The sequence below is a fragment of the Drosophila ananassae genome, chromosome 2L (genome assembly GCF_017639315.1).
Source record: "Drosophila ananassae strain 14024-0371.13 chromosome 2L, ASM1763931v2, whole genome shotgun sequence".
In the NCBI taxonomy this organism is placed as follows: Eukaryota; Metazoa; Arthropoda; class Insecta; order Diptera; family Drosophilidae; genus Drosophila; species Drosophila ananassae.
Window position 1 is genome coordinate 14,110,182 of NC_057927.1, and position 18,136 is coordinate 14,128,317.

At 41.1% G+C, this 18,136-nt stretch overlaps 2 protein-coding genes and 1 long non-coding RNA gene across 3 annotated transcripts; 2 read left to right on the forward strand and 1 right to left on the reverse strand.

Annotated features, from left to right (window-relative positions):
• The first annotated feature begins 1,574 nt into the window (after positions 1–1,574).
• Positions 1,575–14,154, forward strand: LOC6501171. The gene is made up of 8 exons (XM_001954651.3): positions 1,575–2,227; positions 7,250–7,899; positions 7,955–8,199; positions 9,846–10,496; positions 10,568–10,806; positions 10,861–11,033; positions 11,633–11,756; positions 13,457–14,154. Exons 2-8 carry the CDS (start codon positions 7,415–7,417, stop codon positions 13,586–13,588), a joined length of 2,049 nt encoding a protein of 682 aa, XP_001954687.2. The 5' UTR covers positions 1,575–2,227; positions 7,250–7,414; the 3' UTR covers positions 13,589–14,154.
• On the reverse strand, positions 8,289–15,020 carry LOC123256992. Its single transcript, XR_006506877.1, has 3 exons — positions 14,432–15,020; positions 8,453–9,272; positions 8,289–8,363 (listed from the first exon to the last, which is right to left on the reverse strand). It is a non-coding gene; the product is annotated as an uncharacterized LOC123256992 (long non-coding RNA).
• Positions 15,021–16,933: 1,913 nt separating this feature from the next.
• Positions 16,934–17,864, forward strand: LOC6501172 (28 kDa heat- and acid-stable phosphoprotein). Its single transcript, XM_001954652.4, has 2 exons — positions 16,934–17,094; positions 17,153–17,864. Exon 2 carries the CDS (start codon positions 17,207–17,209, stop codon positions 17,768–17,770), a length of 564 nt encoding a protein of 187 aa, XP_001954688.1. The 5' UTR covers positions 16,934–17,094; positions 17,153–17,206; the 3' UTR covers positions 17,771–17,864.
• Positions 17,865–18,136: the final 272 nt, after the last annotated feature.

The following is an 18,136-nucleotide window of genomic DNA, read 5'->3' on the forward strand; positions in this document are numbered from 1 at the left end:
GTCAACCCGATGTGGATAAGTTTAATTGCCAACTATCAACAGGCTTTCTACATAACTTAATTTAATCGTCTGGCTTAAAAGCCCTAAAATATAAATCAAAAGATCAATTACTTTTTCATTTCTTTCTCAACTAAGAAATCATTTTTGGCTTTTTCGCAGTCTTCTTTCCCAAACGCTACTAGATTCCGGGTTAAAGCCTGTCCGCTGGATTATGTTCTCAGATTGTACGACAAAAACTTTGCCCGGCTCGGAGGGGGAGACCTAAATGAAGTTTGCACCCGCACTTAACCAAACCGCAATAAATCAAAACACCTGGATGGGGTCCTTAGGAGCCGCCCAGGACGACAGCAAAACAATGGTGCGACATGAACAGTTAAACAGATAGCAGCAGAACAGAAAGGCAACCACTTTTACATGAAAAACTAAGAATTAGGGATACCCTTTAGGAGTATTAATTATAATTTCTTAAATGCAAACAAAATTATACTAAATGTTAATTAAATATGTAGATTTTTTAGTAGATTGGTAGTTATAAAATTTTTTGTTAAATATATATATATTATTTCTTCTGAATCCGAATCTGAATCAGAATATATTTGTAATCTGTTATTAAAGCTATTAAATGGATTATAAGTTTTATGTTTTCCCCAACACTTAATACCCATTAGCCACAAAATATTATTTATTTTAGGGTAGTTTAGCTGTACTTTCGTTGAAGGTCCTTGCGAAAATTCACAATGCCCCTCTGCCAAACCAAAAACAATGAAGAAAAGCCAGCGCCGAGCGAAATCAAAACTTTTATGGCCCCACAAAATAAACGAAACGGCCAAGAAGGCGATAAGGCTGCAACAACAACAACAATGGGAACAACAGGTGTTCGACACAGATTCCTACACCCACACACGCACACACACACACACTTGAGAGAGGGAAATGACAATGGTGTTGCCTACTTGCAGGCGCCGTGTTTGTTCGAGGACTAGTTTCAATGCGTGTTTATCCTGGCAGACTTTCCTCTGCCATTGCATTTGTTAACTGCATTTAAAGGACTAAACAGAAGCAGAAGCTCCAAGAAATGAAAAGTGAAAAACAGAAACTTGCGAGCCAAAAAGTTTGTGGCAAAAACTTTTTTTCTTGCACCTAGCAGGAGGCAGGGGTCAGGGGGCCTCTTCTGCCCTAGATGAGACTTCCCAGCAAAATGCAGTTAAAACTTGCAGCCGCAATTCAATTAAAACTTCAATGTAATACCATGATGTGCGTCCATATATATATTTAGACTCCTATATGTACAATATATACTCGCAGCTCCTTAGCGCCGGGATGACAGCCGCGTGCCAAGTGGCAAGTGCCAAGTGCCTTGGATGGCTTTAAACTTTGTTGTAGTCCCGACCCCAGCTGTCCTCATGTAAACAAACGTCCTGAAGAGGAGGTGGGGCGGCAAATGAGCAGCAAAACAGCCGGCTTTGTCCTTTAGGGCTTCCAAAGTTGGGAAGTGAGATGTTTCTGAAATATTATCCGCGCATGCGTATTTCCAAACAGGAAACGACTATAAAAGCTGATGTTCGTCCTGTTTTGAAGCAGTTACTTCGCTGTCGTCCTACGGAAAATTTGAAAATTCAAAGGAACCTAGAGGAATATACTTTCGAAATCATCAACGCGCATGTTTTGAAACTTCGAACTTGCGGTTGTTGTGGTTCAGGTCGTAAAAACTGTAATTAGTTTGAGCTTGAGGATTTGTGAAATTTAATTAGCCTAAACTAAATAAACAAACTAACTCACCCAGAAGCTGGGATGAACAAAACAAACAAAACATAAACAGTGCACTGGATATTAAGTTTGCGAACAACAGTTGTTACAAAGCAACCACAAAATAAACTAATTTGCAATGGCAATTTAATTTGCATTCAAATCAGATTACGGTCCAAAGTAGTGGCCTTTGGCAAATCGCGTGAAAGTGGCATCTAATATGGCCATTTAATGAGTGCTTGATTCATGCAATAAACACTGAAAGTGATTACTTCTATGGGATGCAGTGTTTGATATTCACATAAATTTCAGCAAATAACATATAAACCGCACACAAAGTTGGTCTGGAAAGATATTAAACTACATTATCGTAGTTTCAATTTAAACTAAAAAAAGGACTGAAAGTTGTTAGAAAAAACTTTTTTGACATTTAAACTAAACGTTTTAAAATGGATATTCTATAACTAGCTTGACACTCCAGGTAATTTAAATCATTAAAGTGGTAATATTATTAAAAGTTATCAAATTTGGTTAACCTAAATATGATACATAATTTACTGATCCTTACGTTACGGATTAAATAGAATTTAGATGGAAAATATTACCAACTACAACCTCCATCGAGTTACTGTTCCCTAAATAGTATTAAAATCCAAGAACTTTTTCCAAAGCAATAACTTAACTTTGTAATAACAAGCAGGTTACACAGAAATTTATATTGCCATGGAATCTCATAATATTAGTATTAATTAGAGCATAATGTATTAAAAGGATACCCTATTATTTGAATTGTGCTCAGTCCGCACCGCAAATTAGGAAACAACAAATAAAACTGAGTTATGTTTCATTCAACTTCTCATCTGAAGGATAAGTCCAAATATTTTGAGCTGCATTGTGGCTGACTTGAAGAGATTGATTCATATGAGCTTCTCCTGCCACAAGGATCTGCCACATGTGTGTGGCAGACTGCTTAATTGCAGAGAAACCTCATCGCATGGAGCTCGCTTTGAGCCATTCCACAGCCACATTTATTCATATTGTTACGAAATTGCATTGTTAATGGCCGTTGGCAACTGGCATCTGACAGTGTCTGTCCAAGGCTCCTCTTGTGTTTCGTCTGCCAAATGGGTTAATGTGGGTCCACACACACAAACACACATTCAAAAAAAACATGAGGAAGTGGCAAGGATAGAGGGTAACATTTACACACCCATCGGTTAATGTGCAGTCCTTTGTAATGGGGCAACTTTTTGCCTCGTCAGCGTAAAATGTCTGCGGTTATCTCTTTACCAGCGAAATTCTTTCCGAGATGCAATAAAAATAATCCCAGCATAGATAATGGATAATGGTCGTCCTCCCCCATCTTTTCAATCTCCCTTAACCCCTTTTCTCTTCCCCTTAGCCTTCGTGCCAGGACTTTGCATAATGCAATGATTAAGACCTGCTATCGACATGCCTGTACAGGGTAAGCGCCCATCATTTGGTTGCTTCTCATGGATGACCTGGGAGTCGATTGCCCGCTGATGCCGAAGTAACCCAGTGAACCCTTCATCGACACTCTTCCGTTGCCACAGCCGCGGAAACAACAAGAACAGAGGCACTCTCATGCCATTAAGTGGCATTATAATTACAATTTGCACCACGGCACCATGGGGGAATGAGTAATTTTTGTGGATTTTTCCATGGCTATTTTGCTCTATAGAATAATTTAATAACTTGCCTTGAATTTTAGTTTCCTGTTTTTCAAAAACTCCATATCCAAAGCTTTATATTAAAAAAATAATTATCGTAAAGTATATAGAACTTTTAGATCCTGAATTTTCCTGAATTTCACTCAACAAATAATGAAACTAAGCCCATAGTACCCAGGATCACATCCTGCGTAAGTGGAAATGAAGGGGCGACCTCGACCATAAAGTTCGCATTTGAAATGCTCATTAAGCTGGAAGGCAAGAGGCCCACTTAAGTCAGGCGGGTTAATGTTTAACTGCTGACGCTAGTCCGGATTTCGAGTATTTGCCAAGGAGGAGGAGACGTCCTCTGAGCAGGTCCAGAGGATCCTGTCACGACTGGCCCAATTAGCAAATACGCCGGGTAAATAATCCGCTTGGATTTTAATTAATTGGTCCCCCCCAAAACTTGACTTCGATAATCGACTGCAGGTAGACTCGTATTTTATCTCGTTTTTATGCAATAAACATCCCTGGTCGGTATCAGTAGGATACAGGACATGGCAACGGGGTCGTGTTGACTGAGATTCGGATTTTAAAATTAATTGTGCGCATAAATTTTCCGGCGGGCAGGAGCGGCTTCCTGCCGCAGTGAAGCCAAATCCGGAGCCGGATTCTGGCTTTTTGTTTTAGGAGCAGAGCCGGCAATAAATTTGCTTTCGTTTGAAATGAGTTTGCATAATTCAAATAACGAAAATTGAAATATTTCGCAATACCCTGGCCACGTTTGTTTAGTTATAATTAAGTTGATTTACCCGAATTAATAATGATTTAAATGTGGCGGGAGATTAAACCATTTGGTTAATTGAGAGGGGCCTAAAGTGGTCTAGAGGTGGAGAGCAAATCAATAAAGCCGGAATTTCATTTTAGCCGGCTACAGCCACAGAGCTGAGAGAAATACCGGGATGCGGAATGCCGCATTTATTGATAAAGTTCACCACATCGAGCCACAAGACTCCGGTCTGATTTGCATATTGCGACCTGCCGGAATTAAGTATCGCCGGGATAGTTCACCTCCTGATCCCTTCGAGACAATGGTGGCAATAAAGCAAAGCGCGTGTCAGATAAAACTATTTAAGCACATCAACCCAAACACAATTGGAGCTGATCCAGCAAACGGTTGAAAAGATTACGCATACGCCCAGTTAGCGGAAGTGGATAAGGATGCGGATTCGGATTCAGACTCTGACTCGGATGACAGCACTATAAAATTAATTTGAAGACATCCCGGGCTTAATCATTCGCACAGATAAAAGGCGACAGTTGTCCCCAAGGATAATTGCGTATGCGTGTGGAACGATTTGGGACCTCAGGACCGCTTCGTTTGAGGACAGAGGTCCTGGGAATTCTGGGCATAATTTGAGCACAAAATATTCTTGCCTGTCTGCCAGGCATTCGGTTCACTTTCGAGGCCAAAAAACCCAAATAAAGGACCCGAAAAAAAAGGACACCCCTCCATCACAAACGTGCTGAGCTTTAAAACTGGCCAAGGGCGTGTGGAGGGAAGTAGATGTGGGTGTGGATGTGGCTGGCGGACAGAATTGGCAGGACCTATCAGTTTTACGAGTCCTCGGAGAGGACTCCGCACTTGTTAAACTCACATTCTGTTGCTCACATTGTTGTCGGGCGGGGACTACTACTTGGAACATGTCGGAGATTTGCGTGCCCCAACTGCCTTTTGATATTCAATCATCTCGAGCATCACACCCTTAATGGCATCCCACACTCTCAGGATATACACACAGATTCCTGGAACATGACATTCAACTGGCCTTCAATTTGTTCATTATAATGTCCGCCTATTTTCAAGTGTCACAGCAAGTGGGCGGATGTATGTTTTTTGATGTTTCCTTTTTCCCTTGACTCCTTCAAAGGGAAATCGTAATCAAAATCGATGTGTGTGCCTTTTCTCTCTTTCCCCAGAGTTGCTAGAACCATAAAACCTAGAAAACAATACTAATTTTCCTTGATGGGTCTGGTGTATTCCCCAATGTTGGTCAACCGCAACCAGGACAGAATCGCGACAAAGTTCGCCCCGCCTTATGAAATATGCATTCGACTTATCCGGACGACTTTCCGGCTGATTTACGTTCCCTGCCGCTTTCACCTTGGACTCCGGGAGTCGATTTGGAATTCAAAAGCTTTTAACAGATTGTCACAGGCAGTAACTTTGCCAATTTGCGAGAAACTTCAACCGAACAGTCCTGCTAGCCCTACCAGTCCTGGCAAAACAAAATGGATTAATGGCAATAAAGGCGGAGACAACGAAAAAAACAATAACAATTACACTGATTGCCGCCCCGGAGGATTGGCTAAAAGTTGAAAGTGAGTGACGGACGACCTGCTGGCCTGCCGGTCAGCGGAAGTGGAGTCCAAATGGAAATGGAAATGGCCGCAGTGACTTGAATGTTTCACGGCTGACTTGGTAGCCGTTTCTGGGCCAGGCCATAAAACAATTGAGGGCTCAATTTGGTCCAAAAACGCCGTTTTTGCGTTTGCATTTGCATTCGCCCTTGGGCCCCAGGAACGGATGCCAAAATATGCAGCCCAGTTCTGAACCGGATCTGAACATTCGCAACTTTGTTGTGTTGCAAGTTCCATATTGCAACCAGGCATCGCCCCGAATAGCCCAGTTATACTGAAAACATATATTTATCTACCGAAACGTTTTGTTGCCACTTTATTGTTTCGACCAGTCGCAGTGCTTATGTGCGTAAAAATTCTATGTGATTGCCGGTTTATGTTGTGGATTTTCAGTTCCCTTCCCTTCAGCTGTTGCCCATTGTTTGCCGGCCATCCAGCCATCCAGCCATCGTGCCAGTTCGCTGCAGAAATATTTAATCCAGATATTTATTTCCTGCACCAGGATATGAAAGCGAATGCAGAGACTTTGTTGTCCTTGCTTCTGCTAGGATCCAGCCCCGGCTTTAGATTGGATTAATTCTGGCCGAGACCTGTTCTTTGAACTGACTGTGGTCTCCAGAAGATTTAAAAATGGCCATAAATTTAAATGAATACTGCATCTTAACTGTAGCTAGGATATGTATTAAAGATAGAAACCTAAAGACTTAAATGGGGTTATCATCAGAAAGAGTTAATCAATTAAAGTGTTAATAAAAGGATATTTTATTATTAAACTATCTACATTGTGAATTCTTCTATTCTTATTCGAAAATTGATTTTTGTATCAACAAAATTTATATTAAATATTTTGTGTGTTGTCTCTGATATTTTCAAGAGATTTTTTTATTAGATTACCTTTAAAACTAAATTGTTTTATTTGGCTTAAGTTGTATTTAAATATGATACTGTCTAACTAAAGACAAATGCTTACTAAAAATATAAATACTGGTATTAAAAAGAGTAAAATGTTTGTTTTCTCAAAGCAAACACCTTGAATGAAATAGGATACTTCTCAATACAAAATTAATACGATTTCAATTGATAAAGTAAAAGAAATGCAAAGAAATAAAATTTCAATGAAATACTTTCACAATTTTGCATTTTACGATAAAATGCAAACATTTGTAGATAAACGCACCTGTTTTTTTTTTGCCCCAGGGCACGCATATATCTATTTATATAGAATATATATATAAAATGCAATATAAATCATCTCAGATAGCAGCAAGAGCCACTATTATTATGCAGAAACCCTGCTCCTTTATTTGAATAGAAGTGGAGACTCGTCTGTGGGTCTGTGGAGCTTTTGTCCTTTTGTCATTCGGCATTCCCACCTCAATCATGCTCTACATTTTTGCTTCTCCCCTCAGAGTAAGTGCCTTCGTCCTGGAGAGGAGTCTAGATCCTGGATTGTAGGAATCACAGCCGGAACGTGACTTTTGCCAAAAATAAATCGAGCCACGGCAGCGATAAAGGCTGCTGCCATGCCAACCGGCGAGTGTCGCTAGGACACTCGTAGAGATAAAGGACTCCCGATGGCCCGTCCTGGGCCAGGTGCACTGGCGCCCGTAATGAGCGCTGATGTCATCTATCCGCGGTTGCATGTGCTCGTCCTGCTCCTGCTCCTGCATCTCGTTATTCTACAACTACTGGCGGCCACGGCTGTAGCTGCTCCAGCTCCTGTCAAAGCGAATCCTGCACGATGTCCGCACAAGGGCATGGCGGAACTGATTCGCACCAGTCCGGTAATTGTCAAGGCCCTGGCCGCACGGGTCTTCACGGAGGAGCAGCCGGCGCAGGATACCATTTTAATAACATTAACGCCGGAAACGATTTACAAGGGAGCCTCTCTGCTGAAACTGGCCCACCGCGGGGCCGGCTTGGAGGATACAATATCCTTCCAGTCCGGCGGCCTATCATCCGGGAGCACTGCGGGTCGTCGTAGCAGTAGCGGTGGCAATGGCAGGACCTCCAACGGGGCCACCTGGAGCAATGCTGAGTCGGCATTTCAGTACGAGGGGTAGGTTACTTGCCACTTTAGCTGATCCTTTATGATGTCCTCGTTTTTCCCACAGCCAACTGAACGCCACTCTGCAGCCACTGCGATGCTTCGACAATAATATGCTGAAAATGCTGCCCTCGGAATTAATTGCCTTCGGCAAACTGTTGCCCGCGCCATCGTCCTCCAGCAGCATCCTGCAGACTGCCAGGCAGTTGCAGCGACCGCCCGTGGGTGGCGCCACTGACTTGCTGCATATCAGCATTAACGGCCTCCACCGGTGGACGCCGCAGTTCGAGAATCATATCTGGAAGCATTTGGGTAAGCACCGACTTCATGTACCCTCTACACTTCAACACATTCTAAACTTAGAATTTATTAATTTAAATATAAAATATATACAAGTATGAAAAGGACTCTGCCTTGAGCTTAGCCATGATTTAAAGTTTTAAGTTTCAAATTTTCATTATGGGTTTTTTAAGGATCTGAAAATAGAAGTTACCAATGAAGTAAACAATTTATATAATGTTTTTTATGATTAAAAATATTGTAAATTAATTCCCAGTGTACCCACCATGTCCATTTACGTTTTTCCGCCTCCCCTCCTCCGGGATAGCCCCGGGCTGACTTCCGCTGCTTCCGTTACTTAATCGCATTGCGCTTGTTAGTTGTTGCATTGTTGAGCAAATCGCTCCGGTCGGATGTTTGTCCAGTATTGGATGAACCCGGCGGGATAGAGTTTCCGAGCTGAGCTGAAAAGGCTGACGGTCATGGGAAGTCATGTTCGGATGAGGCAATCAGCGTTAATTGGCCCTCGAGAGGCGAGCACTCTGGCCTCTGGACCACCACAGCATAATTGCAGTGGACTCTGTTATTCGAAGCCGTGTATATCCGGTTCAAGTGTGATTTTTAGTAACTCAGCTGTGAAATACAGAGAATCCTTAAAATTCCCTATTCATCGGGCTTATTTGCCACTCCATAGCCATGGTGGCTTCATGAGGCCAGATGGGAGATTAATCTTTGATGAAGATTGATAGCAATCGGAGGCCAGTAGGTGAGGCTTTCACAGGGGAATGGGAGAATAAAAAACAAAATAAAATAAAAAGGAAGCTTTTCGATGACGCAGCAGATGTCACTCTGCAGGATACGTATCAGGACGCAGGAGGCAGACAACAGGGGGCAGGAAACAGAAGGGCGAGAGCTGCAACACTCGAGGGAAGCAACACTTGACTTTTATGTCAAGCGGATAGGCGCCATCCAAGGATCTGCTATGAATTGCTGTGGTCCTTGCAAAGAGTCCTTATAGCCTAGGATCTAACAATTGGGTGGCCAACATATTTAGCACAAAGTCTTAATTTTAGTTGTAGATATTTGTAGGTATTCACAATATTGGCCTACAAAGAAGAGTGAAAGTGGTCTTAAATAAATTAAAAATAGTATAAAAATAGTTAAAATATTAAGTATTTAATAATTAATTTAATAATTCGAGGATTAAAAGAAGAGTAAATTTTACGTTGCCTACATTTTGGGGCTTTTGAAATTGCTACTTTGTAAATACTGAAAAATATTATGTAGATGTCGATAAAAAAACACCATAAATTTAATTTAAATAATTAATGAAACAGTTTGTTTTCACATGTTTCACATTTTTGCCCATTAATTAATTACTTGATTGTTCTTCTTAATAAAAAAACAATCATCGCCACTGACATAAAAACAACTATGTTAATATTCGCAATTGTTTTAAACTCGTCTTTCTGCAATTTTTGTACAAAAGAATATAATTATTGAATATGTCAGGCAAAAAACTTCTCCAAAGTTGACCTTTTTTGTCCCTCAACTGAGTACTGACTTAAAACAACAATCTAAAAAGTGAATACACAATGAGTCTTATTGAAATAAATATTAAAGTTTTACCTCCTTGTTTTTTCATTCATGCACTGCAAACAATCGGCAATCAATTAAAGGCTGGGATGATTGGAGCGACTTCACCCTGTGTAGTGTCACCTGCGGCCAGGGCGTTCAGCAACGCTTCCGCCGCTGTCTCCTGGACAATCCTCTGGTTGATATCAACATGAACATCAACCTGGCGGACGATGAGGATGATGACGAGGTGGACGAGCCGGTGGAAGAGGGCGGCGGCGAGGCGGGAGATGATGACACCACAGACGAACTGGGCAAGAAGTCCAAGGACAGTGACGGAGATAATGAGCTACTCGACGAAGACGAGTTCGAAAACGGCCTGCTCATAATGCGAGCTGCCAGCGATGAGGCACTGCATAAATTCGACCAAATTGCGACGACAATGTCGACCGGAGGACATACCGAACCCGGGCCACATGGTCATTCCCAGGATGAAACAAGCGACGGTAATGAACCTGCTGCATCTACTGCAGCAGAAACTGGCGAGGAAAGTGTCAGATTCGTGCCGAGAGCACACAAAACCCAAAATGGTGGAGCCACCGGAACCCACAATGGTATGGGTCTGGGGAGCAGGAAGGCACGTGCCAGCAATCAGCACAAGAAACGCAAGCCTACCAAGAGCGTCGGCCTCTCCACACTCCTTTGCGAAGGATACAACATCGAGCAGCGCAACTGCAACAGTTTCGAGTGCAGCGGTGAGTCCTGAAGAGTTAAAAAATCATTTTAAGGAATTCAATTTGAATTATTTCTTATTTTTCAATTCCAGATGACATCAGTGATTTGCTAAAATTCTACAAAAAGCTACCATCCGGGGAGGAACTGCCCACACAGGCCTCTGACCCCATCCTGGCCTCTTCCAACTCCGATCCGTATCTGGATCTCACAACAGCGGGCATGCTGGGCACGGGCTCTGTGCCCACTCCCTCCACACCCTTCAACATGGGCTACATTCGGAGCTGGAGGAACCTGCTCAACTTCACCCTGATGGTCACTCTGAGGGCCAAAGTGTGTACTTTGCTCATTACTTTGGTTATTGTTATTTTTATATTTCCATTACAGAATGATACCAAAAATACGGCGACCATCTTCTCGATGAGGAACGCCACCCACAACCTGTACTTGGAGGCCTGCCAGGACGGACTGCGTTTGTATCTCGAACGTGACAATACGACGGAAATGTTGCCGGTGAAATTCAATTTATACGATTATCGCTGGCATCAAGTGGCCATCAGGTGGGTGATAGGATGGTGGGTGATTGGGTGATGGTGTGGGCTGTGACTGCTACCTACCATGTGGTGGTGATTGCCAATCACAGTCTCTGCTTGCTAGTGGCACTCACTTCGATCCAATGGCCAAAGCAGTTGACACTTTCGTTTATTTGCATTTTCAATTTATTAGCATAAATGTTGGTGCCATGAAACGCACACACACTCCCAAACACTTGACACACATGCAAATAGTGGGAATACACACACACACACACACACCCATACACACATTGAATTTGAAGAGCCTGAACATGAATATCGAAGGCCTTTTTTCGCTTTTCGCTTTTTGCTTTCTGGTTTTTTTGTTGGCAGCAACGACACACAACCAAATTGACACTCGGTTCAAGTGGGCGCCATTTGTCATCGACCGTCGGCACATTTCTCACTGTCACTGTGTGTGTGTGTATGGGGGCACACCCACAACAAGACACCCACTCAGCGCACACACATTCCCAAACCAAACACACAAAACACTCGAATATGTATCCGGGTATATTTTAATTATTTGCGAATAGCTCACTTTACTATTATTGTTTTGCTGTTGTTTTCATCCAACCGAACAGTATACAGAATGGCGATTTCATATCGATTTACGTCGACTGCGCGTGGACAAACAGCTTTGTCGTCTCCAAGCGACTGTACACGTTGCCGGTGGACGCGGATGTGGAAATTGGACGCGGCTTTAATGTGAGTATGCTGACCATATCCAATTTTCCGAGGGGGGCAAATTCCTTTATATGAGAACCCACTTCACAAACTGAATGTTGTTTCGGGTTTTCATTGAATATTCTTCTTCAAAAATGCATCCTTTCCAATAATGGAATGTCAATCATGAACGTAACTAGCATAGTTTGTCATTTTTACGCTTTACAATACATTCATCACAAATTCTTTATTTATCCAAGAATAAATAATACCAATAATTTATTCAAATTCAATAGGCTGATAACACAGGCCAACAGCAAAAAATCTCCACGCATAATTTTACCTGCTCCATAACCTTTAGGCTCCCCTGAACCAAAGTCCAGAACAAACATAGGTTCTATCACCCACCGTTTCCGCGGTACACCTAAGAGAAGAAATTGATCAAATTTTACCATATATTGAATTATGTAGGCCGTGAAATGGCTACGACCATCATTGTTTCCAGTACATATCATTTTTGAAATGTATGTGTACCAACTAAAATTAAAAAATGGTATCTAGCAGTTACCATATCTTTGGAATACTCATCCAAAGTTGAAATCTCAGATTTTCTACGTTAATTTTTTCTCTTCTATGATTTCTCCCCAAACATTTTTCTATGGAAGATTTTTATTTTCTTATTGAAATCAGTAGATCATACCATGTTTTAATTTTGGATTTAAGGAAAAACTCGGAATAATTTTATTGAATTTAATATAGGTGGTTCAACAATATTTTCTTAAATTAAATTGGAGTTTTTAATCTCATATTTTCAAAAAGTCATGGCTATCTACAACTTCTGTAAAGCTTTACTAAACAAGCTGAACCTGCAATAGATACGTTTTGAATATAGAAACAGTTTTAGATAGCCATGACTTTTTGAAAATATGAGATTAAAAACTCCAATTTAATTTAAGAAAATATTGTTGAACCACCTATATTAAATTCAATAAAATTATTCCGAGTTTTTCCTTAAATCCAAAATTAAAACATGGTATGATCTACTGATTTCAATAAGAAAATAAAAATCTTCCATAGAAAAATGTTTGGGGAAAAATCATAGAAGAGCAAAAATTAACGTAGAAAATCTGAGATTTCAACTTTGGATGAGTATTCCAAAGATATGGTAACTGCTAGATACCATTTTTTAATTTTAGTTGGTACACATACATTTCAAAAATGATATGTACTGGAAACAATAATGGTCGTAGCCATTTCACGGCCTACATAATTCAATATATGGTAAAATCTGATCAATTTCTTCTCTTAGGTGTACCGCGGAAACGGTGGGTGATAGAACCTATGTTTGTTCTGGACTTTGGTTCAGGGGAGCCTAAAGATTATGGAGCAGGTAAAATTATGCGTGGAGGAAAAAAAAAGTTGGAAATTGTCGGCCTGTGTAATCCCAGTAAATTGTAAAATAATCATTCGAGTGCATTTCATTTGCAAAATACGGCTTATAATTAATCAATAATGGATTCAATTGACACACTGATTTTGAGCGTTTAACCAAAACCCACAACTGCCTGAAATCAAGTGTAAACGAATGGAAATTCATAAATGCAAACATTGCGGAGGGTCTGTTCTCTGTATGAGGCAGATAGCGCATACGCCCCGTTGGCCGGAAACATTACAAATTAAACAATTACTGGCCGATTATTATGTACTTTGTGCGCATTAACTTTCGATTTTTCTTTCGACAGGGAGAGCTGCAGCAACTTCTCGTCCTGCCAGAGCACCAGGAGAGGCTACAGTGCAGCACCAAGCGCACATCCATCAACGAGGTGAAGCGCTATATCATCGACACTTTCATCGAGGACTACGGCGGCAACTGAAGCGTCTGAACAAATGAATTATATATATATACATAATGGGGGGGCAGGCGGTGAAGGTGGTAAAAAGCCAAACCACAATCGATGCCAATCGACCGAAAGCCACTGAATATGCATATATCTCTGTATATTATATTGCGGCAAATCCACACACAAATCCGATTACGAATTCGCCAAATCAAAACTGCATAGATTTATGATTATTCATTACATTTGCATATAGTACATACATATATTTATATGCACATGGGGGCAGAAAAGAGTATTTCCAAACTACATATACAATATACGGAAAATTACGCATACGCCATGTGATTTATGCGCCAAACCCAGCCCAGCTAACAGGACAAGTGTCATATCCGATTGTGGCCACATTATCGGTGCAATATTTCATGGATACGGACATCAGAGCGGGAATGTGTTCGGTATTTGTAATAATTAAGCTAATTTGACGGAACACAATAATTGTAAACGCAAAAATGTATGCAATTTGCAATCGAGAGCAAAAAGGCAACACAAAGATCAAATATAACGTAACAATGTATATGGTAAAAATAATAATGTTTTCCTATGTGGTCCTTATCTCGCCAGTTTTTAGCCGGGTAAGCGAAATTTGAATATGCAAATTAGTGTATGTATGGGTATTGTTTGGTCAGCTGGGCTTTTGGTCAAAAAAGGTTCGCCCGACAGGCGTGACTGTCCAGTGCGCTTCACTTATTTGACAAGAGATCAACTTGTACACTTTACAGAACCCATTCAAATATCCCTGACTTGGTATAAAGTATCCAGAAGGACTAGAGGAGTAGGACTCAACCAAAAAGATGGAAAAACAGCAACCACACCTACCTAAATTCATAATTTCCCCTTGGCGGGAAAAAGTCAGTCGGCCGGCTTCCGTTTCTGTGGATTTCTTTCGGTCTCTCTGGCCCGTAAATAACAGGATCCCTTTTCGCCTACCCAGCCCTCTGCATCTGCAAAAGCTGCATCCTTTCGAGGCCCTTTTCCGTAGCCGCCGCCCTCTTACACACACTTTCTCTTCGCATTCATTTTCCAGCATATCATTGGCAATTTCATGGCTTTGCCTGAAAATGTTGCGGCACTCGGCAAGTTGAATGCAGGCGACAGTCGGTGAAGACATTGATGAATTTCCTGTCGCATCCTTGGCGCTCCGCCTGTCGGCCAGGTAGATCCGCATCCGCTGGCTGGCACCGTCAAATGAACCTCCTTCTCCGCAAAACACGACTGAGTCGTCACCCATTGTGACTTAATAACTCCTACTCACGTCATCACGGTGCATTGAACCGTGAAGTACGGAATGCGAAGAAGGGCGCAGGATTACCCCGGAATCTAAAAGGGAAAATGCATGGAAGTCTTCAAGATAATTCGAATATTTTTACACTTTCATTTTATACAAAAATCGCAATGATTTAAACCGGAAACATAACTGAGACTCACATCGAAATAAAACTCAAAAATCATAAATATCTCGTCCCAACTTTAATAAATTTATAAAACTACCCATTGAAAGGGTATAAAAAGTATGTGAAACTCAGTTGAATGCAATTGCAGTTGCATCTAAATTTTTCCTGAGAAAAGTCACCCTCTCGTTGGTATCTAGTTTTCATAATTTTGTCACTGCGCCGTCACATATTTTTCAGCCACTAGCTGTGTTTTGATGTACGCGGTTTGCAATTAGTTGCAGTCGGTTGGAAATAAGAGGAATCCTCGTAAATAGAGCAAAAGCCCCCTCCTCCTAACCATTAAAAATTTAAGGAAAAATTTCTTTATCCAGATCACGATTTAAATTCATAAATTTATACTTTTTGCTGGAGTAAACATAAATCTAAAGTGCAACATGTTGCACTTGATGTGCAACAAAGTGTCCCCCAAAAAGCCAACGTAAATCTTTCAGATCTTCTAGGTTGCCGTGGCGGCAAAAACTCGAACCCTTTGGCCTTTGGCTAAAACTGCAACTGGGCCAGTTGGCCCAAGTTTCTTTGGGGCATTAAAGAAAACGCGACAACACGGCAGTAGTTCATTTCAATGTCGCACAAAGGCGAACATTGTATGCCAACGGCATGTGTGTACAAGTGTAATATTATTTATTTATGACTTTGGGAGTAGAAATGTTTAATGGCTTCAGTTTTGGAAAATTAAATTGCTTGGCATTTACATGGGTTCTTAAGAAGGTAAACAATAATTTGAACTTTATACCGATAGAATGAATATTTAAAGAGCTAGCCTGGAGGTGGAAGTTTAAATTTTAAAAGCCAAGTTGATGCAATTTTTTTTACCTGTATGACCGTCTACATTAAAAGCTTTATCATTCAATTGAATATCTTTTTTCTATCTAATAAACTTTAGGATAAAAATAATGTAAAAAGTTAGAAAAAACGCAAAACATTGCAACAATGGCAATTGAACAATTCACTTCGAACGTGACATGTGAACCCGGGTTCACTCTGATTCCACTTGTCAGCCTTCATATGGAGATATGGAGTGGTCGACTGACAATGGCCATTCATCGAGCATGCGACATGGCCAATCCGAATCAGAATCCAGGCTGGCCAAAGGCCATGGCCAGGACCCGGGACCGTCTGCCTGAGTGGCCAAAGCCCCTTTGGCGGGATGGAGATGCTCTCATGGTCTGGGCGCTCAGGAACCGTATAAATGCCTTTATTTGTGGGGGTCAAACAAAATGAACTGTAGCAATATTGATACAGCTGCCATCGCAGGACCAAGCACAAACGTATTGTGGTACGACTGATATTGTTCCCAACTAGCCCCCCTCAAAGTCTGACTGCCAGCCATCACCGGTCACCAGTTACTGGCTTTTTGTTGCCGAAGTCCATCACCACCATCACCATGGCTGGCCAAACAGCTTCATTAACCAAAGCCACAAAAGTTTAACGAAGGATTAATTCGTCTATTGAATGGAAAACGAGTATTTTCCTGCCAAAGTTTTCGCTTCCCGGAATATCGGAGTTTAAACTTCACTGCATCTAATGGAATATCTAATGGACTTAAAGGCTTTTCAACTAATCCCCATAATAAATGGGAAACAATTTTAATATGCACACTTAAATGAGTGGTCATCATATATTAAAAAGGAACAATAATCGAATTATCAACAATACTTATGCAAACAAAACTGATTTAATATTTTAATGCCAGAAAAGGATGCGATGAAAAAAGACTTCTTGAAAATATATAATTTGATTTGGCATACCAGTTACCTTCAGATATATGGATTTTACTCATTTTTCTATAAGGTCCTTTACCTTTATTAAATACTTTTTTAATCAAAGTAACCTTTTGAAAAAGTAAAAATTTGTCAAGGCGAAATGTCAGAAATTTGGCATAAGGCTTTTGCATCAGGTCTTTGTAACAGTCTTTGTAAGCAACACAAATTTTTTCACATCAAATTTTTAAGGAAATTTTGGAAGAATTAATAATATTTATATTATATATTTCTAAAACGACCAAAACCGTTGGCAGATCTTTAAAGCGTGAGTAACTCAAACACATTGAACCAAAAAACATTTTTAAGAAATTGCGATTTTGCAGTGATTTTCATTTTGTTTTAAAAGAAAGAAACGAAAAAAGACAACTTAAGAAAAGATGCCACGTGGAAAGTACGTCAACCATAAGGGAAGTAGCCGCCACTTTACTTCGCCGGAGCAACTGCAGCTGGACTGCGAAGAAGTAAAATCCAGTAGCAGCGACAAGGAGCCCGGAGCAGGAACCTCTAGCTCCGGGCAGGACCTAACTGACCCAGGAAAGGTACCTACTTCTGAGTCAGATTCCGAGGATAAGTCGGATGACTCTGGGTCGGAAATGCGAAATGCTAAAAAGGGGGTGACCTCCTTGATTCAGATCGAGAATCCCAACCGGGTGAACAGGAAGACTGTGCATAAGCTGTCGGGCAAAAATGCAGGGGACTTGGGAGGAGCATCTAAGCCGGAACTGTCGCGTCGCGAACGCGAGCAGATCGAGAAGCAGAAGGCACGTCATCGGTACGAGAAGCTACATGCCCAGGGCAAGACCGCTGAAGCTAAGGCGGATTTGGCCAGGCTGGCACTGATCCGGCAGCAGCGGGAGGAGGCCGCCGCCAAGCGCGAGGCGGAGAAGAAGGCCCATCTAGAGGGGAAGAAGCCGGATTCCAGTCGATTCAAAATTATTTAGTTTTGAAAGCCGATTGTTTCCAATTGTGAATTGTATATTATAATAAATCGCCATGTGAAACTCAGCTATTGAGACGAATCATGAAACAATAGTATTTTTTCGTTTTTTTATTGACAAATTTTAAAAAAGGTAAAAAATATTCTTGATATTTTACAAAAAAGTTTGTAGAGCAGTGTCAAGTTTTTTCATAATGTACAGCGCATAATAAAAGCCTAGACATTATACATTACCTCCTTGGATGTTCTACCTTATCAAATCTAGCATGATTTGAAAAGCCCGCCCTTATGGCGGACCCCAAAAGAAATAGTGTGACCAAATACACGCATTATAACGAACTAATTGAAAAATATTTCAAATTTCGAGTGA

What these genes read in the sequence shown, in the direction of transcription:
- LOC6501171 (XM_001954651.3), top strand. Translation starts at nt 7,415, where the DNA reads ATGGCCCGTCCTGGGCCAGGTGCACTGGCGCCCGTAATGAGCGCTGAT. An exon ending in TGGTCACTCTGAGGGCCAAA is followed by an intron (nt 10,807 to 10,860) that starts GTGTGTACTTTG and finishes TTTCCATTACAG; the next exon opens with AATGATACCAAAAATACGGC. An exon ending in TGGCATCAAGTGGCCATCAG is followed by an intron (nt 11,034 to 11,632) that starts GTGGGTGATAGG and finishes CCAACCGAACAG; the next exon opens with TATACAGAATGGCGATTTCA.
- LOC6501172 (XM_001954652.4), top strand. Translation starts at nt 17,207, where the DNA reads ATGCCACGTGGAAAGTACGTCAACCATAAGGGAAGTAGCCGCCACTTT.